At 47.7% G+C, this 23477-nt stretch overlaps 1 protein-coding gene and 1 long non-coding RNA gene across 3 annotated transcripts; one reads left to right on the forward strand and one right to left on the reverse strand.

The window, feature by feature from the left end:
• Positions 1–13083: 13083 nt before the first annotated feature.
• Positions 13084–19063, reverse strand: LOC144318101 (uncharacterized). Of its 2 annotated transcripts, none has more exons than XR_013383948.1 (4): positions 17394–19063; positions 17223–17290; positions 13880–13975; positions 13084–13370 (listed from the first exon to the last, which is right to left on the reverse strand). XR_013383948.1 is itself a non-coding variant. In XM_077904926.1 (4 exons), the coding sequence occupies exons 1-4, from the start codon at positions 17413–17415 to the stop codon at positions 13130–13132; spliced, it is 411 nt and encodes a 136-aa protein (XP_077761052.1). In that variant the 5' UTR covers positions 17416–19063; the 3' UTR covers positions 13084–13129. The 2 variants fall into 2 exon arrangements, 1 of the variants encoding a protein (XP_077761052.1); XM_077904926.1 differs by having other exon boundaries at positions 13084–13354.
• On the forward strand, positions 14399–19091 carry LOC144318102 (uncharacterized). Its single transcript, XR_013383949.1, has 4 exons — positions 14399–14505; positions 15655–15861; positions 17379–18082; positions 18873–19091. It is a non-coding gene; the product is annotated as an uncharacterized LOC144318102 (long non-coding RNA).
• Positions 19092–23477: the final 4386 nt, after the last annotated feature.

Genomic DNA, 23477 nt, shown 5'->3' on the forward strand with positions numbered 1-23477 from the left:
ATCTTGAGGTCAGTTTCCACTGGTTGTTTTTATTTGAGAGTAGGTCACATTTTCCTGTACCCTTGTACATCTAGTAACACTGAGTGGTGAATGATAGAGTGCAGAGACTCTGAATTCTGTTATCTTCCTCCAAAGAGTATTGGTAATTTTTTTAGCAGTCATTCAACTTGGCTGGAATGTCTTCCAAATTCTGTCTTCCCGTAGTGAGCAGCAGCTAAAACCTTAGGTCAGTTATTTCACCCTTGGATTGGCACCATATGCATTTGTTGTTTATGAGTCAGCCAGAGATTTGGGTTGTTTATACCCAAAACCCAGAGTGCTCTGTTTCTGTTCTTTCTAGGTTATCTCTCAATGACTTTTGGGACAATATTAAGTTGTCTAAGATATAAGGAATTAGAGTCCTAGAAGTTGAGGTGAAAGAAAATGGACAGAAAAAAATTTTTTTGAAGAAATAATGGATAGAATTTCCCCATATTTGGAGACATACACTTATAGATTCAAAAAACACAGAAACTCCCAAGCTAGATAAACACAAAGAAAACTGCTGAAAACCACAGACAAAGAGATAATCTTGAAAAGTGAAGAAAAGTGACATGATAGATACAGACAAGGACCTTCCCTCAAAGTTCTGAGGGGGGAAAAAGTCTGCCAACTCCAAATTCTGTATTCAGTGAAAATCTCCTTCAATATTTAAGATGAAGTACACATTTTCAGGTAAAAATAAAAGAATCTATTGCAGTAAACCTTTGCTATAGGCATGCTAAATGAAGACCTGTAGACTGAAGAGAAATTACACTACTTGGAAAATTGAATTTTCAGGAAGAAAGGAATAATACTGAAAACAGTAAATACATGGGTAAAATTTTTCGTGTTAATTTTGTTGAAATATGTATATTTAAAGCAAACTCAAGGGACTGGATGGTAAGGATTACGATGGATGTAGATATAATATATATGACAGCTATAGCATTAAGGGTGGCAGTAAGGAGTAAATGGACCTCTATAAGAATTCTACATTTTGAGCACAGTAGTGTGACATTATCTCTAAGCAGACGAGAAGAAATTAAGGATGTACATTGCTATCCTTAGAACAATTACTAAAGAAATGTTGCACAGAAATATTGCTAAAAATATTCAATTAATGCAGAAGGAGGCAGGAAAGAGGAGATGCTGGAACAAAAGTAGAGTAGACAAATTAAATAGTAAAATGGTAAACTTCATTCCAACTTCCAACCATAGAAATAACTACATTATTTGTTAGCAAACTAAACACTTCAATTAAAAGGCAAAATAGTCAACATGGATTTAAAAATTTTTTTTATTTATTTTTATTTTCAAGTGTGGGGCTTGAACTCATGACCCTGAGATCAAGACCTGAGCTGAGATCAAGAGTTGGACGCTTGACTGACTGAGCCACCCAGGTGCCCCAACATGGATTTTTTTAAAAAGCAATATCCAATGATATGCTGTCTATGAAAGATTGACTTTATATACAAAGACATAGGTTGAAAGTGAATAGAAAATTGTATCATACAAGCAGTAGACATAAGGCTGCAGTGGTTATATTTATAGCAGATAAAATTAATTTCAAGAGAGCATGGGTGGCTCAGTGGTTGAGCATCTACCTTCAGCTCAGGGCATGAGCCTGGGGTCCTGGGATCGAGTCCTGCACCCAGCTCCCCTCAGCCTGCTTCTCTCTCTGCCTATATCTCTGCCTCTCTCTCCGTGTCTCTCATGAATGAATGGGCAAAATCTTTTTTAAAAATTAATTTCAAGATACAAATGATTACCAGAAAAAAAGGAGGGACATTTCTTTAAAGATTTTATTTATTTATTTATTTATTCATGAGAGATACAGAGACAGAGAGAGGCAGAGACACAGACAGAGGGAGAAGCAGGCTCCATGCAGGGAGCCTGACGTGGGATTTGATCCCAGGTTTCCAGGATCATGCCCTGGGCCGAAGGCAGCGCTAAACTGCTGAGCCACCTGGGCTGCCCAGGAGGGACATTTCATAGTGATTCGAGGGCCAACTCATCAGGAAGATATAACAATAAAAAATATGCACGTGTTCATTTAAGACTTCCACTTGAAAATGGCAAACCAAACATACGCATTTGGTTCTACTCCCTCAAAACACCCTATTAAAATGATACTAAAAACATAGCTTATTATAAAATATTCCAAGCCTACAAAAAATATAATGAATTCCCACTTACCCATCACTTAGATTTAACACTTATTTACATCATGCTATATTTGTTTCTCCTTTTTCTTCCCTTTGAAGTATCTTAAAGTAAATTTAGTTTTTCAAAATTTTAAGTGGTGGCATCTCACCCAGTGCAGGAATTTTAAAAAATTAAAAAGGCATATGAAACTTTTAGGAAAAAATAGGAGAGAAAATATTTGCGACCTTGAGTTAGTCAAAAAGTTCATATGTATGACAACAAAAGCACAAGCATAAATGAAAACATCAAAATAAATAAATAAATAAATAAATAAATAAATAAATAAATAAATAAAATTTAAAAATGAAAGCAAACAAACAAATAAATAGAAAATAAAATAAATAAATGAAAACATCAATCAATTGGACCTCATCAAAATAAAAATCTTTTGGGGGTGCCTGGATGGCTCAGTTGGTGAAGAACACAACTCTTGATCTCAGGGTGGTAACTTCAAGCTTCATGTTGAGCCTGGAGCCTACTTAAAAAAAATCTTTTGTTCTTCAAAAAATACCACTTTCAGAAAATGGAAAGGCAAGTCCATACTGGGAGAAAATATTTCCAAAACACTTATCTGTCAAAGGACTTGTATCCAGAATACACAAAGAATTCTAACAACTGAATAGGAAGAGAGGGCAGCCAGGGTGGCTCAGTGGTTTAGCACCGCCTTCACCCCAGGGTGTGATCCTGGAGACTCGGAATCAAGTCCCACGTCGGGCTCCCTGCATGGAGCCTGCTTCTCCCTCTGCCTGTGTCTCTGCCGCTCTCTCTCTCTCTGTGTCTCTCATGAATAAATAAATAAATAATCCTTAAAAATTATAAAATAAAAAGAATGAATAGGAAGAGAAACAATCTAATAAAAAAAAAGGAGGAGACACAGACCTCAGAGTACGAATACCAGGCTGTTCTAAAAAAGGGGGGAGGGGGAGATTTGATTAGACATTTCACTAAAGATATTATATAAGGAGTAAATGAGCACATGAAAAGATACTCAAAATCATTAATCATTATGGAGTGCAAATTAAAACCACAAAAAGATAATAATTCATACACACTAGAATGGCTACAGTAAAAAACAAGGAACAAAACAACAACCAGATAATAACAAATGTTGGCAAGAATGTAGAGAAACAGGACACATGCATTGCTTGTGGGAATATACAATGATGTAGCCACTTTGGAAAAACAGTTTGGCCATTTAGTAAAAATTAAATATATTCTTGGATATGTTTAGTCAGAAGTACAATCAACAAAAAGAAAAAAAATGGATAAATTGTACTTCACCAGACAGCCCAGGTGGCTAGTGGTTTAGTGCTGCCTTCAGTCCAGCAATTGACTGTGTGATCCTGGAGACGCCGGATGGAGTCCCACGTTGGGCTCCCTGCATGGAGCCTGCTTCTCCCTCTGCCTGTGTCTCTGCCTCTCTCTCTCTCTCTGTTTCTCATGAATAAATAAATAAAATCTTTTAAAAAAAATGTACTTCACCAAAACTGAAAACTTTCATGCATAAAGAACATTATCAACAGAGTGAAAGGCAAACTACAGATTGGGAGAAAATATTTGCAAATCATTTATCTAATAATTGATTAATATCCAGAATATAGAAAGAAATCCTGAAACTCAACAACAAGAAAACAAACAACCCAGTTAAGAAATGGGCAAAGGACTCAAATAGACATTTCTCCAAAAGAAGTTACATAAATAGGCAATAAACACATGAAACCATGCTCCATATCACTATGAATTGGCAAATGCAAATCAAAACCACAATGAGATACCATTTCACACCCTTAGGATAGCATGTGCACACACACACACACATACATACACTCACTGAAAAACAAGAGGATGTGGAGAAATTGAAAATTTTGTGCAGTATAGCTGTTAAGAATGTAAAATGGTACAGCTACTATGGAAAACAGTATGGTGTTTGTTTCAAAAATTCAAAAAGACCTACCATATGATCCATCATTCCACTACTGTGTATATACACTAAAGAAGCCAAAGTAGAGACTCAAATAGATATTTGTACACCCATGTTCATAGCAGTATTATTTGCAATAGCTAAAATGTGGAAGCAACCCAAAGGCCCATTGACAGATGAATGGACAAATAAAATGTGGCATATACATACAATGGGATATTAGTAAGTCTTAAAAAGGAACTAAATTCTGACGAGTGCTACAACATGGGTGGACCCTGAAGATATGCTCAGTGAGATAAGCCAGATACAATGGGACAAATATGGTATTCTACTTACATGATGGACCTAGAACATCAAGTATACAGAGACAGAGAGTAGAATAGTGGTTACTAGGCTGAGGGGGGTGGGGAATGGAAGTTACTGTTTAAGGGGTACAGAGTTTCAGTTTGGGATGATGAAAAAGTTTGGAGATGAATAGTAGTGAAATAAAAACATGTATCTGCACACAGTCTTACACACAAATACTTAGCAACATTATTCATAATAGTCTCCAATTGGAAACTACTTAAAGGTTCATCAGCTGGACAAAATGGAGTGTATCCAAACAATGGACCATTATTTGGCAATAAAAGAGAGTGAATTATAGATGTATGCTATGACATGAGTGAAACTCAAAAATATCATGGTAAGTTAGAGAAGCCAGGTGTTGTTTAGGGTCCAGAAGAGGGTCATTGGACTGGAGAGCAAAAAATACAGGAAGAGCAAAGCTCTGATGTTGAAAACAAAGGGACTAAGTTAAAGGTTATAGACTAATGAGGAGATACTGACCTTCTCCCCCAACACAAATTCCATGATAGTGGCAGTCGGGCTTAGACCCCCAGGCAGGAGATGGAAATCTGACCAGTCCTCAAGATAACAGATCTGAAGATGTTTACAGCTGGGTTCTGCTTGCAATAGTTCCAGCCCATTCAATAACAGCGAATGTGACAAGGCCCTCCCACATGCACAGAGCTTCCGATCTGCTTCTTAGTAACTCCCTCCCAAACAACAGTGGTTGATCAAATGTCATTAGACTCAAGAAAATCATCTTATAATTGCACCACCCCTACAAGAAAACCAAGCAAGCAAAGCATACAAAGAGAATGCCTTGGAGGGAATACAGACCATGCAGAGAGAAGGAAAAACAGCATGCTAACGAAAAGAGATTGCATTGCATTTTTATTATTTTTTAAAATTTATTTATTCATGAGAGACACACAGAGAGAGGCAGAGACATAGGCAGAGAGAGAAGCAGGGTCCCTGCAAGGAGCACAGTGTGGGACTCGATCCCGGATCCTGGGATCATTCCCTGAGCCAAAGGCAGATGCTCAATTGCTGAGCCACACAGGCATCCCAGAGATTGCATTTTTAAAAGAAACATTCAAAGAACACAAAAAAAACTATTTAATTTTTAAAAAGATTTTATTCATTTATTCATGACACAGATTGAGAGAGAGAGAGAGAGAGAGAGGCAGAGACACAGGCAAAGGGAGAAGCAGGCTCCATGCAAGGAACCCGATGTGGGACTCGATCCTGGGACTCCAGGATCACGCCCTGGGCCGAAGGCAGGCACCAAGGGCTCAATTTCTGAGCCACCCAGGGATCCCCAAATGAACAATTTTAAATGGAAAGGTTGGAGGTGATAAAAAATGAAAGAGAGAGAGAGAGAGAAAGAAAGAAAGAAAGAAAGAAAGAAAGAAAGAAAGAAAGAAAGAAAGAAAGAAAGAAAGAAAAAAGAAAGAAAGAAAGAAAGAAGAAGAAAGAAAAGAAAGAAAGAAAGAAAGAAAGAAAGAAAGAAAGAAAGAAAGAAAGAAAGAAAGAGAAAGAAAGAAAGGCAGATAAGAGAGAAAAGGAAGAAAGAAAAGGAAAACAAGAGAGAAAAAATATAAGAAAATTAGAGAACTTACCAGAAGGTCCAACATACAACCAATCAGAGCTCTAGAAAGAAAGAACCAGAAAGTGGCAGAGAGAAAACCATCCAAGAAATAACTCAAGGAAATTTCCCAGAATGGATGGACACAAATCACCAGATGGGAGGACACCCACTACTACCTAGGGTCAAGCCCACTCCTAACACTTGTAGGGTTTGGAGCAGGAATAAGTGGAGGCCTATATGCCATACATATACATTTTAAAGTAATAAATGAAGCTAACAAACGAGTAAGTCAATATGTTCTATCCTCCTACCTTGATAAATATACCTGCGAAACTACCCAGAAGTCCAGGTTTTGAAATAGAACACTCAGGTCATTTGGAGTTCTTCTCCAGAAAATGGAGGCGTGTGAGAGCTGGGCCCTGATGACATCCTTCATGCACTCCCTTTCTCATCTAACTCCTGGATCTGTCCCTCACCATGAAGAGCCCTCCAGTGCATGCATGTGGACATTCCAAGCTCCATCCTTGTCTCCCACAAAGAGCTGTTGCTTGGCTACTCCATAAAAGTATGGGGGAAACCATAGGGTGGTCTGTCCTCAGGAAAGATGTAGGAAGGGTACCTGCATGGGGCCTAGAAGTGAGATTTAGGCTTTTGGGGCAAGGAATTCTAGGTATGTGTCTAGGTCATCGTCAGGGCATGGGTACTTAGTTGGCTGATGGGTGAAAAGATACCCACACCAAGGCACATCATTGTGAAATTTCAGAACATGGAGAGAAAGAGAATATTCTAAAACTTGTAGAGAGAGGGGGAATGGGTTTCATACAAAGAGCCGCCATTAGTAGAATGACAATGGACTTCTTAACAGAAATACTAGAAACTAGAAGACAAGGGGGGCAATGCTTTAAAAATTCTGGGGGAAGTGTCTTCTCACCTAGAAGTCTATAGCCAGCCAAACTTTCAATTAAGTGTGAGTATTGAATAAAGGCAGTTTCAGGCACACAGACTTACTCCTTGTGCATCTCTTTGGAAGCTACTGGTGCACGTGCCACACTCAAATCAGAAAGTAAGCCAGGAGGGAGAGGACCTAGTGGACCCAGAGGACCCAGTGAAATGAGAGGCCCACTCCAGAGGGAAGTGAAGGCTCCCCAGGGTGGGTGTCCTCATTTTCTGTTGCTGTGTAACAGTTGTGCCCACTGTCCTCCCATCCCCACAGGTCAGAAGTCAGTGGAGGGCTTGGCTGGGTTCTCTGTCTGGGGTCTTTCAAGGCTGAAATCAAGGTGTTCACTGTGACACAGTCTCACCTGAAGGGTCTGGGGAAGGATCCACCTCCAAGACCACTCAGGTTATTGGTGGAATCTGGTTCCTTGTGGTTGTAGGACTGAAGGCCCCACTGTCTTGCTGGATGTTGTTAGCTCTTGAGGATCGCTCTTAGGTCTTTATTCTGTGATCCCTTCCATCTCAGCAAAGATAACATCCCTAAAGGGAGACTCCATGCTTGAAATACTTCTGATACCAAATGCGTACATTTTCCACACCAAGCAATTCTCCAGGTGTCTGTGGACACCAACTGGGTGTCCTCTAATTTAACTGAGTTCTGACACTATCTACAGGGCTGCCTATACTTCTGATGCCAATCACAGTTATTGGGTCCCTGGGTTATGCACACTTCTGTTCAACATGGCTACAAATAGAGTCTCCCCAAACCCCCCTTCTTGGTTTAGATAATTTGCCATGATGGCTCACTGAACTCAGGGAAACACTGCTTACTATTACTAGTTTGTTATAAAGGATATTATAAAGGACACAAAGGCACAGCCAGATAAAGAGGTACACAGAGTGAGGTCTGGAAGGGTCCTGAGCACAGGAGCTTCTCTCTGTGGGGATTGGGGTGCACCACCCTCCCAGCACACGAATGTACTGATCATCCTGGAAGCTCTCAGAATCTCGTTGTTTAGGTTTTATGGAGGCCATGGAGGATTAACTCCATTTGTAGTCCTGAGCCCCACCTCCTCTCTGGAGGTCATGGGACTAGAGGGCTGACGATTCCAACCCTTTCACCACATAGTTGATTCCTCAGGTGACCAGACTAGCCCCGTTCTGAAACTATCTTGGGGTCCACCTAGAGTCAGTGCATTAGCACAGACTCAAGTGTGGTCAAAAGGGCTTTGTGATGAATAGCCACAGATGTTCCCATCACCTGTCACCCAGGAAATTACAAGGGTTTTAAGAGCTCTGCACCAGGGCCAGGGCAGGAAGACCAAATATGTGTTTCTTAGTACACCACGATCTCACAGTCCAGCATCTGGAGGCCTTTCACTCAGAATCGTCTGATTTAAAAAAAAAAAAAAAAAAAGAATTGTCCAATTTCCTCTTCTACCACCTGCGAGAAAAACCCTCTGCTTGGACAGAACATGTGTGATTAGATTGGCTCACCTGGAAAGTTTCCCTATTTTAAGGTCAACTGATGAGAAGCCTTGTTTCTTTGCCAACATCCCTTTGACATGTAACATCACAGTCACAGAAGTGACATCTCAACATCAGCACAGGTTCTGTCCGCACTCAGGGGAGAGCATCACCCGAGGGCCAGGCTCACGGGGTCATTCTCGGAGTGGAAGGGCACCCAGGGGGGCAGCCCGACCTCTGGAGATGGGGTGGGGTCCATGGTGGGGGGAGGGAGACCCCTTCGAGACGAAACTGACTTCAAAAATGTGTTTAAATGTATTGAGAGATGTTTTTCCTCCTGGGGAGAGTTTGTGTTGTATTGTGGGTAACACCAAAGGCAGCAAAGCCAAAAAACAAGACAAAACACTGGACAATTAACGTTTTCCCAGAAAACAAAATGTTGCTCAGGAACAGCAGGGAACCATGGCACCTGTGAGGCTCAGAGTCAGGATAGTGCGACCGGCACGATTCTGTGAAACCCCAGCCTCCCTCTAACCGGGCCCCAGCTTTCCCCGGCGGATAAGGCCAGGGAACCTGTGTCGGAGGGAGAGTGGGACACTTGTCTTCCTCCAGACAAACCGTCTCTAAAAGCTGAGAACGAGGAGCGTGAGCCTGTTGTTTGCAGACAGGGAGGTAAATAGTGGGGGGAAACCAGCTAGGACAGTTAAAAGGGAGGTGTTTGGGCAGGGAATGATTTTTTTTTTTTTTTTTGTAATGAGTCTTGTAAAATTCCTTTACTCCTTAAGTATATCTTTGATAAAAAGTAAAAACGTAAAGAGAGAACACTTTAGAAAATGGACACACCCAGGCTCCTGAAGGGGTGCTGCTCTCCTTAACCTGGGGCATCCCCCACCTGTGGCGTCCGTGCCGGGGACCCCCCAGTGCTCAGCCTTCTCCGAGGCCTGCATCTGTGCAGCCACATGCTTGCCCCCAGCCGACCCCAGCGCCTTCAGCTCCACCTGTCCCACCAGGCCGCCCCCCCCAAAAGCCGCCCCCAAACCTGCTCCAGTGTGGGGCTCAGCACATCTGCCCCAGTGTTCAGCCTATGACCGGGTGGCATTCCCAGCTTGTCCTTCCCCTTCAGCGGCCCTGAAGCAGCCTCATCTCCAGCGCTCGGCTCCAATCTGCACTTAGAGTCTGTGCGGTTGTCTCATCTGATTCACTCCTGTTCATCCCATGCACCACTTCCAGATGATCCTTCAAACTAAAATATATATAAATAGAAATGGGGTTTAAAAGTCCCTCCAGCTTGGGACGCCTGTGTGGCTCAGTGGTTGAATGTCTGCTTTCGGCTCAGGGCGTGATCCCAAGATTCTGGGATCGAGTCTTACATTGGGTTCCTTGCAGGGAGCCTGCTTCTCCCTCTGCCTGTGTCTCTGCCTCTCTCTGTGTGTCTCTCATGAATAAATAAATAAATAATCTTGAAATAAATAAATAAAAGTCCCTCCAGCTTTTCTGGTTGCCTGCAGGATAAGATCTAAAATTCTAAGCACAGAATACAAGGCCCTGGCCACCTGCCTCCTGACGTCCTCAACCACCGTCCCGATGTAAGTTCTGTGCCAGTCCTTACCCAACGGCCTACAGCCCCCCATCCGCCATCCTCCTGAAACCATGCTGGACAAAATGGGTCCATTTTGCATTTGTGCATTCCCTCTCCCAGTTTCTTCTGTGGCGATGTCCTCCCCACGTGCCCAACACATTCTTGCTGTTCTCGAAGGTTTAAGGCGGCAATCACGGCCCTATGGTGCAGACCCCACAGGGGAGCCAGGCGGCCAGGCCTCCACACTCTGCCTCCAGGCCACAGTCCGTCTGGAGCTCTGTAGCCACCTCACTCACCACCCTCCCGACCCTCGGCTATTCTCAGAATCAGAGAAAGGGCTTCCTTGTAAAGCCTGGCGGAGAATGCTTGCTGGAGAAATGAGGAAGGAGATGTTGTGTTTGGGAAACTCTCTTCCATTAGGATTCTTCTAGTTGCAAGCCACAGGATGCTTTCTCAAACCGTCTTAACCAAAGGGAAGTTATGGGCTGAAAAGTCAAGCTGAAAAATCCAGGCGGGGCTGACTTCAGTGGCCTGTGACCCCCACTCAGATGGGCCCTTGCTTGGGGGTAATGGTCTGCTGTCACTGTACTGCAATTCTTGATAATGCCTTTGAACTTGTGTTTTGTAAGTGAAGTCTGGTGGGGCAACAGAGCACGCAGGCAGGTGGAGGAGGCGTGCATAAATGCACACCTGCTATTCCTTGACGCTCATTCACATGGCATGGAGAGGCCCCAGGAGCACAGAATTCTGGGGACCCATAATGTCTGGGAGCTCGGCAAGACTCAAAGTCAACAGAAGGTAAGCATTTAGCATCTGTGACTGAGTAACTTGAGGGGGTGGCTCTGACACCCCCAAGAAAACCAGAACCTGCTTCCAACCCAGAAGAAGGCACTGATGCTCTAAGAAATGGGACAGCCAAGGAACCCGGTCCTACCTTTCTCACCTGAGTGTTACGTCACTACACCCGTCAGCCAATGACACTGAAAATGCTGATGTCGTAGGGAACAGTCCCCCATGGTCCCTTGCTTCTAGTCCTTCCTCACACAGCAGTAAGCTGAAGGCCACATTTGGTAGAATGTGCTCCTATCGAAAAGTGAAATAGAGACCACTGAATTAACTTTGTTCACATTTCTGCTGTTCTGGTAAGAATCAAACACACATGCAGGTGCCGTGCTACGCAACACAAACTGCGTACCTCGGTAATTCCACGTACAGGTTAAATGCTCTGCTGTTTGAATTTAAAACTGTCATTGCCCATGTAAAGCTGGACAGCAAAATCCAAACTAATAATTTAAAATTTTAATTTCTCTTGGCTTAGAATGACATTAAACAGCACGTTTAAAAATGCCACGAGAAGTTGACAGAGGCCACAGAAGAGAGAAAAAAAACACACCTTTCTTTTATAATACTTCTCATGGTACTTTGCTCCTGCGTTTGGAACAAGAGGCCCCACAGGGGACGTAGCCAGGTCTGAGTCCACAGGTAGAACTGGCTTCAGACACCCCAGGCTTCAAGATTTCAAATCACACAATCAAAACTTGGCTTCTCTCTGCCCCTCAGCCTGGGCCCCTTTGGTCGCCGGTCTCAGGCGGCTGCAGGACAGTGGTGGCAGGAGGCTCCTTCCTAGAAGTCCCAGCAAAAGCTTGAGTCCGATGGGCTTCATGCCCTTCCTGAACTCAGCACTCCTGTCAGGAGGTGAGATGTCTGGGTGGGTTTCACCCCCATTTACTCAGCCTCACCTGCACTGAGAATGGGAGACAGAAATCAGGCAACAGCAGCCAGAGGAGCAAGAAGGTTTAAGTCCAGAACACAGTTCTGTGTACCCCCTCCCGGATGCCCGACAGCCACACATGCCCTCTGCCCTTATTCTCCCTCTTTCCTGCAAAGATGCATTTGCCTATATTCATAGAATGCGTTTACTCTCTCCCCCAGGGGAGAGACAACTCAATATTTTCCCCGTCACAGTATCCCTCTCTAAGACTGTAAGCTCAGGGAGATGCGCTGACCTGTCCGTTAGATCTGGGGGGGAGGTCCTCATGGTCTGGGCTACCTCTGGCTGAGTGAAGAATTTGACCAGCTCCAGCACACGGAGGAATAGGGCATCCTAGCAGGATATCGGTAAAACCATCCCAAATAACCCTCAGCTGGCAAGGGGAGGTTGGGAAAGAGCGGTCACCGGGCAGGGCACACACATTCTGACATCCAGGATAGCAAGGGGCCCTCGCCCTGACCGTAGAGCAAGCCCCGGCCCCGGCCACACGGTCTGGCCCTGACACCCCTGTTCTGCTCTGTGCGAGGATCGGCCACAGTCTTTGCTCTCTCAGACCCCTGGTTGTGGGGTCTGTCGTGGAAACATCTGAGTTGGGTTTTGGGGAGAACACAGCTTCTGGAGGCTGCGTGTCTCTGCCAGCCCATTCCTTACTGGCATGAGAGACTCCATACAACGTAAGTGGAGACCTACTCTTGTTCAACAGATCTGGGTTTTTTTTCTGCAGACAGAGACCCTGAAGGTCAGGCTCAGCATGCTGTCTACTGGCTTCCTGCCACTTCTACAGGTGAGAGCAACTGGAGCCCGAGACCCAGTCAAGACAGAGGCTGTGGATAGGACAGGTGGCCTGGGAATGTCAGGTTCCTAGCACCGGGCTTCCCAGTTTGGCCTCCACCCCAGGACCTCAGTGTCTGCGGTCTGCTGTCTGCTGGGCCAGTGTCACCATCTTGGCTGCCGCCTACAAGTGGGTTCCTGCCATGTGGAAAATGGAAAGCCGAGTTTCCGAGGTGGGCAGCTCTGCTCTCTGCGCGCAGGCTGCATGCCAGCGATGTCTTTACACAAAGAGTGACCTTGCACAGACCAAAGCTGAGAAGCAGCCATGCACTGAGGAGCGTGAGTCACTTAATCCTCTGCATCTGGGTCAAAAAAAATAGAGGGGTCGGAAGAAAGACTAGCAACAAACACAGTCGTGTGTCACTTGCATAATTTTAGAAAATGAAGTGTTTTAATAGTCATGAGAAAAACTCCATGACCAAAGAAACCATCGTCAGTCAAGGATTAAAATGTAACTGAACATCAGCGGCGTTAAGGAGACTCCTACCGTGTGGCGAGGCCTGCAGCGGGTTGACTGAAGATGCTGGGTGGGGCCGAGCTCTGTTCGGCCACCACTGGGACCCCAGCAGGGCCCGTGGAGCCAGCAAAAGCCCAGGAGATGGAACATTGTGGGGAGTCCAGCTGTGAGCAAACTCGTGCAGCAAGATTCTCCTGATTCAACCCCAGGTGCCGTGCGTAATCCTTGCTGCGTAACACGCCATCAGGCATCTGTGGCCAACGTATGCTGTGAGCGATGTTGTTGCCAGGTCACCAAGCATTTCCATGGTCAACCATGGGGATGGATCGGGTTAGAGATCAGGAATTTGTGAGGTGGCCCCTCGTAAGTTCCTGTGACTATGAGCCAGTGAGACTCAGGCCTCTGCCTCCCGACCCCACGCAGGTGACCCCTGAGCCTCATGCTGACAGGCAGGCCTGCCCCCCATGGGTGAGACGGGCTCAAGGTGGATACCGAGATCCACGTCATACTTGGATCAGGGTGACACAGCCCTCTTCCCTTGTAGTGAGGGAGCCCCCTGCCCATGGTTGGCCTCAGAGTGGTGAGGGCTGCAGGGACATCTCGATGAGTCTCCCCCACTCACCCCTTCAGGAGTGAAGACCTGGCTTCCCAGCTGCTGGGAATGCTCCGGGGATTGCCCTGACTGAGGAGGCCAGCCTTCCTGGATGCCTGCCTCCAAGACCCCGACTCTCCCAGGCCTGCACAGGAGCACCCCAACAAGCCTCCTGCACACTCACCTTGTCTCCGAGTCTGCTTCCTAGCAGCCCAGACTTGACAACAGCACGTGAGTGACTTTCCGGTAACTGCCTGGCAAATGACCGCAAGCCGGGCGGCTTAAAACAACAGAAATTTATTCTCTCAATCTGGAGTCCAGAAGGCTGAAATAGGAACTGCAGGGCCCTGCTCCCTCCAGAGGCTCAAGGGGAGGATCCTTCCTCACCTCCTCTAGCTCCCGGTGGCTCCTGGCGTCCCTTGGTCTGTGGCCAGGTCACCCCAATCCCGGCCTCGGTCCTCACATCTTCACGTGGCCCCTCCCTGCATGTCTCATCTCCCCCACCCTCTCTTACAAGGACCCTTGTCATTGGATTTAGGGCCCATTTGGATAATCCAGAAGGACCTCATCTTGAGATTCTTATTTTAATGATGTCTGCGGAGAACCTCACTCCAAATCCAGTCACATTCTTAGATTCCAAGTGGATGTATATTTGGGAGGCCACAATCGAACCCACTGCATCAGTATGGCTTCCATTTCCATGGCAACAGCAGGAGAAACCGTGAGCTCCCAAGAGGGCAAGGGTCTCTGATGCATGTGTTCCAGCCTCCAGGGGAGACATTTCCCACCTGTCACACCCCTCCAGCACAGGTGAGCCAGGGGAGGTCACTAGTGGTCAGAGGAAAGGGAGCAGACGGGACAATTTGGACATCTTTTGAAACTTCTCCTTTAGAAGAAAGGAAGAATAATCATTTTTTAGTGGAGCTGTTAGAATGAAAGCTCAAAAGGCTTTGGTGGGGTCCAAGCCAGTCTGAGCGATGTTGCCCGCTAATGTGACCCTGCGATTTCCAGCTGGGAGACACCAGGTTCCACTGGTAAATCCAATCACTTTTCCTGGGGAATGTGCTGCTTAAGGACATTGTTAGCCATGTCCCTTGGATGTTTTCTGGTCAATCTGTGCTGTGATTTCCTAGACTGGGGTCTCATTTGGGCAAGTCCTCATTTGGATTCTGGCCCTTCTGCTCTTGTCCAGGGAGCCCAAGGTGCTTTGGAGGGAAACATGGATCTGGGATGGGAGGTGATGCCAGAGGCCTCCAGACCTCGTTCCTTCTGGGGAAGCCAGGGATGTGTCCCAGGACCACAGTCATGGGAGGGCAGCACCCGAGGAGGGCAAACCCCTTCAGAGGGAACAGAGGATGGTTGTTGAGAGTGAAGTGTGAGCTGTGTGCAGGGTGGGGGGTGCTCTGCTAATAGGTGGCTCCCAGAAAACCCAGTTTCTGAAGATGTAAGGATGGGAGGTGCTCCCCATGACACTGTGGGTTCAGGGGCTTGGAGAAACCATGTGAGGAGTCTTGAGTTCAGCCCGGAACTTGCAGCTCCAGGCCTGTTAGGTGAGGCCATGCTTGCCATCCCCTCCCGGGGTGTCATGGGGCCCAGTGAGATGACAGAGATGGAGTCAGGGCAAGCTGGGTTTTGGATGCAGGCAGGGCTGGGTGGCTCCTCTGCAGGCTTTGCCACCCACTAGCAGGGTGACTTTGGGCACATGGGGTGCCCAGAGCCCTGTTTCTACTGCTGGAATGTGGGAAGCATCACAGGAGCATCACCGAATGGCAGTCATGGGAGCAATTAGCTCAGTGCTGGGCCCTCACTGAGGGCTCCGCTCACGAATTCTTCCCCTCCCTGAGGGCCACTGGCTACACAGGAGAACTCCATGGGAGTCTTCATGTCCTGGGTGGCTGCAGGGTGCCCAGGTCGAGCCAGGAACTCACGAGGGATGCCTTGATCATCATCTCACTGCAGGTTCACGGTTTTCCTCACTCTGAGGCACATGGAGTGTAACAACTTGCCTAAGGCTACCGCCTGCTCAGGCCACCGAGTCCTGTCTACCCCGGATTCTAAGGATCGTGATCGTGCTTGGTGCACAAGACTCATGACACACAGAAGCCCTTAACATGCCGTACACGTGGTTGTGTGTGTTCATGCACAGATGCATAGCCCATCTTTGAGGTAAGTAGAAAATGCTTAGCGGCAGAGAGCCGAGGAGCAGGGGATGTGCTGGCTGGCGCAGGGATCAGAGAGCAAAGCTCCATCACTAGTTCTCGCGCAGAGGAATTAGATGCTCTCTAGGGGTTTGACTTCCCCGTAGGAGGTGGAGCCTGGACAAGGATCCAGGACTTCTGCGCCTCTGGGCACACTCTTCTGCTACCTGGTGGCCTCTTCTTCCCTTTAAGTCCTTCTGGTCCTCATGCCACTTGTCTCTCCCACCTCCATGTGTCCTGGCACATGTGCAGCCACAAACTAGGGGTGCCTTTGTCTCTCCTCTACCTCTCCTAGTACTCTAGATTAGCCCACAGCTCAACCATGGCGTACACAGTCTTCCACGGGCAACAGTAAACTTTATGTGCTCAGACAGTGAGATGCTCCTTGGAGGGCACACACCATCCCAGGGCACAGGTGGGCCGCTCCCTGTCCTGAGCCATGGGGGCTCTTGTCATGCTCCCGCGCCAGCCCTTGGCCCTGAGACCTGCTCAGGAGTCTGATCAGCAGCCTGCAGACCGGGAAGCCAGTTGAAGGAGAGTCAGCAGTGAGGGGCTCACACAATCCTTCGACTGGCCGCAGCACAGATGGAGGGAAGGCTGCTGGCGTGACCCCACATAGATGAAATGGGGCCGCCCCTCTGAATGGTGACAGTGAACTCAGACAACTGGTGCCCACAGAGCACTTACTATGAGACCAGCACTCACCATGAGGCAAGCATCTTCCACATGCTATCTTGTTTAATCCTCTCAACAGTTGTGGGAAGTAAGTGCTACTCTTATCGCCCAAAGCTCAGAAACATATTCCAGGCCAGGCCCAGCTGACCTGGAAGTCAGGGCATTTGTTCCCGGACTGTGCGCTGCAGCGAGAGCGTGGATCTGCCCCTAATTGCATAGCTGGGAGTGATCGAACAAGTTCTATCACATACCATCACCGCAGTCCCCTTGGCTCTTGGAAGCCTCCATAAACACCTCCTGGTGATGGGCTGGAGGGCAAGGCCAGGAGGTCCCTGGTCCCCTCTTTCTAGCCCCACTCTGTTCAGCACCCTGAGATCCAGCCGGTGGGTTGCCCAACCCCCCAAGCCTTGCACCAGCCCTGACCCAGCAGCACACTGCCACACTGTCTGCAGCCCCGGGGGAGGGGGGGACCCTGGGCACACATCCCCTCACCCCTGCTGTACTGTCTTGGTTCCCCAGTAGGGAAACCCTAGACTTGGGCATAGGATGGGCCCACGGTTAGACTCATTTCCAGAAGCATAGGTTTGAGCCAAGGGGTCTAGCCCCACCAGAAGCTGGCTGCAGAAGCCAAGGAACTTCTAGAAGGTAACTCACCTGAGGGACCAGGGAGCCAGGCCCAGCGATCTGATCCTGTGACAGGCAGCTCTGTAGGCCGGAGGATCCTGTGAGGTAGCAGAGAGCAGGGGGAGGGGGAGGGATACGTGTGCTGTAAATACAAAAAAAATGATGCCAGTAGACCCTATAAAACAGGATATAGGCACTGACCTGGCAGGAGAGCAGCCACCATGGCCAGAGAGAGCAGACAGGCCTGAGGAGCCACTGTGACCAACCTGTCTGAGCGTCCTCACTGACACACGTCTTCTCGGGGGCTGTGGTGAGGCCTGTGGACTCTACAAGCAGTGTGGCAGCTGGCTGAGCTGGGAGCTCCTACCCCAGCAGCCTGGCACAGGACAAAAGATGCAGGCACTGGAGACCTGGCTTCTAACCCTACTCCTGCCACTTCCTCGTAGTGTGCCTTGGGGCGATCAATTAAAGACTCGCAACCTGCGATGGGTAATTTCAAAATATGTCCACAAATTCTCTGATGTTCTTTGCTTCAGGAGGTGGAGCCCAGTTCCCCACCATTTGAGTGTGGACCAGGCTTAGTGACTTGCTTGTAACTAATAGAAAAAGACAGAAGTGACAGTGTGCAGCTTCAGAGACCTAGTCATAAAAGGCACTGTGGCTTCCTGCCTGGCCCCTCTCTTGCCCTTGGACCACCCGCTCTGGAGAAGCTAGCTGCCACATCACGAAGAAAGGCCTGCCTGTGAAGAACTGAAGCTTCCATCCAACAAACATATGAGGGCGCCATAGTGGAATGGATCCTCCAGCTGCCCACAACCCCAACCTCATGGGAAACCTTGAAGGGGAACCTCCTGATTACACCGCCCCTGAATACTTGACCCAGGGAAACGGTGAGAAATGTCTGCTGTTTTAAGCCAGTACATGTGTGTGTGCGTGTGGGGGGGTAATTTGTTACATGGCAATAGATAACAGATACATACTCTCATCCTGAGGCACTTATCAGGATTTGCTGAGATAACACGAGAAAGGGCCAGAGGTGCTAAACACACTCACTCTGATAGATCCTTCCCTCTCTGGGGTTTCAGTGCTCCCCTCCTAGGGGCAAAGGCTTGGATTCTGGGTTCTACCCACTCAGGGCCAGCCCTCCAGCCAGGTTCCTGGCATCCTTTTCCCCCGGTGTGCCTCCTGGCCTGGCCCAGAGACCCTGTTACATGGGGGGAGGCCCATTCTCTCTTTTATACAAAGGATCAAAGAAATCCACCGGCAACCAGTTTAATCCAAATCCTATGGCAACACCATGTATCAAGCTCTCTTCCCAGGCTCACCTTCTACATAGCACAATGGGGATGTTCAAACTGTAAATCAGTTCACGCCACTTCTTGCGTAAAAACCCTCCAGTGGCTTCCCTTTGCCCGCAGTAAAAATCCCAACTCAAACCTTGGCCACAAGACTCATGATACACCCTGCCCCCACTGGATGCTGTTCATCACGCTCCAAGCTCCCTCTTCCTTAATGCCCCTCAACCACACAAAGCTTCTGCACTATGCATCTCCCATGCGGAGCATTCTCCCTCCAGACATTGCCAAGGCTGCCTCCTCCCTATCAGTGTCACTTCTGTGGAGCCCAGACACCCCAGGTCCTCACCCCTACATCGTCTTATTTTATCCTTTTTATCACCAGCTAAAATGGCTCATTGACTTGTTATTTGCCTGAAGCTCACTCTCTCAAGGGCACCTCTGGAGTCCAGGGGCTAGAATGCTATGCAGCACCCAAGAGACATTTGATGAACATTTGTGGACAATGTGGTTTTTTGAACATCAATCAAAGTCCCTTTTGAAAGCTTTGGGGGCAGCTTTCTTTACAGAGAGCCACTCTGGAAAACCCTGCCATAAAGGGAATAAATGATCTTCAGGCTTTCTTTTTTTTTTTTTTTTTTTGACCTTCAGGCTTTCTAATAGTGTATTATACCTGCATCATGATCATTTTAATCCAGGAAGGGTCTTGTTAGGGATTTTAAAACAAACACTGGTGTTCTAGGAGAGACAAATCACAGAGTCTACCCAGGCAGCTACCCCTCTGTGGAAAGCAGGGGTCTGAGGACCACGTGGCCCTATGATGTAAACCTCTTCCCCCTCCACCAGAAGGGCTGGGATGAACAAGGGGAACATGAAGAAGGCAGAATGTTCTCAGGCCTTAGAGGTTGGATGAGGGAAGAGAGAAAGGAGGAAGTGGGACACAGCAGGGGGCTGAGTGGGACGGGGGCTCAGCCAGAAGAAACGTCTACTGGGCCATTGTCCAGCGCCCAGGGCCAGTGGGGGAGGTGGCCGTGGCTTGCAGGGCCAACCACATAGGGCTCTGCTTTGCTGTTCCTGCTTCCAAGACCTGGGGAGCCGCATAGATTCAGAGAGAACCTCAGTGCTAACTGGCCTCCCTGCTTCTCTTGGCGCCTGAATACCACCCCCTACAAATAAGATGACATCAGTCTTCTGCTTGAGATACCCACCCTGTTCTCAAGACAGACCCAACTCCACACTAAAGTTCCACTCAGATCTCCCCACTCACCTCCTCCAAAACCCCTGTTCACCAATTCACTCTGGTCCCAACCTTCTCTGTTTCATGAGCTGCATGACTGTACCACCATGCTGCCTCCTGAAAGAGACCAACCCGGCCTTCCTGGCCAGTCCAGTCCCACCCCCTTCACTGTCCTGTGGGGGCACAGCACTGCCACACTTTCACCTCTGATGAGTGCACTTGGTTACTGCCCTTAGTTACAACAGTCCCTTGAGAGCAGGGACTTGCCTGACCTACTCACCGCTACACCCAGAGGGCAGAGCCTGGGGATTTCCTGGCACTTGGCAGGCATTCAGAACATACCTACTGAGTGAAAGAAAGACTAGGAAGCTCCATGGTCAATAAGACATTCCTGGAAATGCAATGAAAATGGCAGCCGGGTCTGGAGAGCTGGGTGACAATTCAGGTACACTCTGGCTGTGTCTCCTGGTGGGCAGATGTGTGCAGAGATGTCAGTGGGCCAGGTTGTATCCAGCATGTCCTCCTGGCTGGCAGGAACAGGTGGGCCAGCTGGGGAAGCCCAGGACCCAGTGCCAGGCTGAGACCTAGCCCTGTCTCCCATCCCTCATCCAGAAAGCATGTGGTCCAGGAGGGAGAGCTCAGCCCAGGAGAAGCAGAGGAGTTGGGAATACCCAAGGATGGAGAGATTGAAGGTGTCAGGAAAAGAGCTATGACCTAACAGGTGCCCAGGGAAAGTGGGTGAGCGAAACTGATTGGATTTGGGGCACTCTTGTGCATTTTGTGCAGCTGAACACAGAGCATCCTATGGGGTCCCACTTCTGGGTGAGGAGCCCAGGTGAGAGCAGCAGCTTCAGCTAACAGGCACGATGTCACTGCCACTGCCGGAGAGATTTGGGACCAATCCAAGGAGTGCAGGACACTTGGGGTCAGCCAAACTTGTACCCAAGGGAGCAGGAGCAGGCAAAACATAGGCAGGACCAGCCAGAAGGGACCCTGCTGTTCCAGAGGCTTCCCCTTGGCCAGGTATACTCACTTGCTGGATTCCAGGGAGGTTCAGGAGTCCCTGGAGTGGGGGAATTGGGTGGCAGGGAGGCCAGATAAGTATTGAGATCTTAATGTCTTGAGCAGCTGCCCTACTACGGGCCAGCTGAAGTCAGCCTCAGCAGGTCTGGCCTTGTCTCCTGACCAGCTACATGCCTTCTCCTTGTTGGGACACCCAGACTCTCATCAGTCCCTGGAAGACACTGTGCTCCCCAGGGCTTTGGCGTCTAGTCTTCGCTCTCCCCAAAACCCTCGTCCAGGTGGGTGGGGAAAGGAATAATTGGGTGATGGGCATGAAGGAAGGCACTTGATGTGATCAGCACTGAGTATATGCAATCAATGAATCACTAAATTCTATCTCTAAAACTAATAATAGTATAGCATATGTTAACTAAATTGAATTTAAATAAATATTTTTTAAATTAAAAAATAAAGAGAATATAGACTTTAAAATTAAACAGCAAACAAATAAAACCCGTCCTCACTTTTCCAAGTTCAGCTCAGCTGTTCCATGCACATGGAGGTTTTCCTGACCCCAAGATTGGTATAGGTCCCATGGTTCCCCCCCAAACACTCATCCTCCTCAGGGCCTAACCACTGGTGCGTGTTTCAATTTGTAATTCCAAAGGGATGAGAGTTTCCCACTAAATTCAGCCCAGACGCTCAGAACTAGAACAGATGTCTATCAAAATTTCATTAAATATTTGCTGCGTGGATGAGAAAATGAACAGTGGATGAAAATTGCCCACTCTCTGTGGATGCCCTTACCCCTTCCTTGGCTACGTCTTTAGGTAGGGGGTACTACTCTTATGGTCAGGAAAATGTGGCTTCTATAAGGATGCAGGGACCATTGTAGCAAAGAAAACCCATATGGACTGGCTGCAAAGGACACTAGATCCTGCCAGAGAATGAGGCCAAAGTAGCAACCCCCAAGGGCCACACCCTTGAAGTCTAAACTGAGTAGAAGGAAGGTTGCCCAAGATGCACACTGCTGTGCTGGTGGGACCTTTTCAGCACAGGCATCTCCTCCCTTGACTCACCTTTGTGTGCCCATCTCAAAACACATGGGCAAGAAACACTGTTGGCATTGCCATGGACCAAAGAAACAACCCGATATTTTATTTCTGTCTCCATCCTACTTGACTATTCAGCCGAGATTCGTTTCCCCCACCTCTAGAAATATGTAATCTTTCTTGACTGGTTGGAAGGCTGTAAAACAAACAAAAAGTGGTAAAAAGGGGCTTAATTAAAGGTCACAGGCTAATAAAAAAGCTGTGATAGGGCAGCCCCAGTGGCGCAGCGGTTTAGCGCTGCCTGCAGCCCGGGGTGTGATCCTGGAGACCTGGGATCGAGTCCCGTGTAGGGCTTCCTGCATGGAGCCTGCTTCTCCCTCTGCCTGTGTCTCTGCCTCTCTCTCGCTCTCTCTGAATAAATAAATTAATTAATTAAAAAGAAAAAAAGCTGTGATATTCCATCCTTTCCTTGACACTATACTATAAGGGTAATGGGTGATGGGTGAGCAAGAGATGACGAGTCTTCTGTCACTTGGTGGCATAAACTGAGAAGGTTTTGGCCAGAGGTTTCCCAGGATGGATCCTGTGGGAACTGAATGCAATTCTGTTGGGTGAGGAATGCATTGCTCTCGTTCCCTCCCTGAATGGACAGCAGCAGAGCCATCCCTACCTATCAGTGATGGGCCAGTGCCACTGCCAGGCATAGCCCTGGGCAGAGCCACCAAGTCCACATGCAGCCAATCAGCTCCGAGGAAGTCTGCTCCAGCCAGACCCCCCTGCATTCATGCCTGGGACTGGGAGAGTGCGGAGAGGAAGCACCACAGAACTGGAAAAACCTGTTATGGTGTGGGGAAGGCTGTGCTGGCTGCAGGAAGCCCTGCTCACAGAAGCCGAGCAGGGATACGTCAATGGAGGACTTCCAAGGTCTCTGCTAATCTTGAATGATCCCGTATCTCTCTGGCAGGAAGATTTTTTAAACTGCACATAAATTGGGTAAGATGCACCTGTTTAATGGGGAGAGAGAGGGAAGAGATGAGATGAGATGAGATGAGATGAGATGAGATGAGATGAGATGAGAGACTCTCAGTGTTCCAGGACACCTTGAGAATCCTCTCGGGGAGGGAAAATTCTAACAAAGATGGAATTAGGCATTTGCCAGTCTTGCTGATAAAGGTTTGGAAACATCTTTCTTCTGCAGAACAAACTCAGTGGGTTTGCCTCTATCTGCATGGATGAGGGTGATGCAGGGAAGCTTAAAGCAGAAACAGACATAAAAACCAAAGATAATATCCCTGTTCCAGGCAGGTCAAGATTGATGGCATTATTCATGGTCAGGGAAGTGCAAATCAAAGCCACATGAAAGACTACTTCAAACCCACTAGGATGGCCATAGTCAAAAACACTGGTAATAGCAACTGTTGACATGCATGTGGAGATGTGGGAGCCCTAGCTCAGTGCTGGTGGAAATAGAAAATGGAGCAGCCACTTTGGAAAACAATCTAGTATTTCTTCAAAGGATTAAAGATAGAGTTACCATATGACCCAGCAATTCTACTCCTAAGTATCTACCCAAGAGAAAGAAAATTTTGCACGCACACACAATCTTGAACACAAATGTTCATAGACACACTATTCATAATAGCCCAAAGTGGAAAAATTGAAATGTCCAGGGACATCTGCATGGATATACACAATGCAG

Source organism: Canis aureus, chromosome 8, assembly GCF_053574225.1.
Source record: "Canis aureus isolate CA01 chromosome 8, VMU_Caureus_v.1.0, whole genome shotgun sequence".
Lineage (NCBI taxonomy): Eukaryota > Metazoa > Chordata > Mammalia > Carnivora > Canidae > Canis > Canis aureus.

Coding starts and splice junctions, on each gene's coding strand:
- LOC144318101 (XM_077904926.1), bottom strand. CDS start 17,415: ATGGTGGCTGCTCTCCTGCCAG. Junction 17,291..17,393: donor GGTGGCTGCTCTCCTGCCAG/GTCAGTGCCTAT, acceptor GCTACCTCACAG/GATCCTCCGGCCTACAGAGC. Junction 13,976..17,222: donor CTGGCTCCCTGGTCCCTCAG/GTGAGTTACCTT, acceptor TGTTGTTTTAAG/CCGCCCGGCTTGCGGTCATT.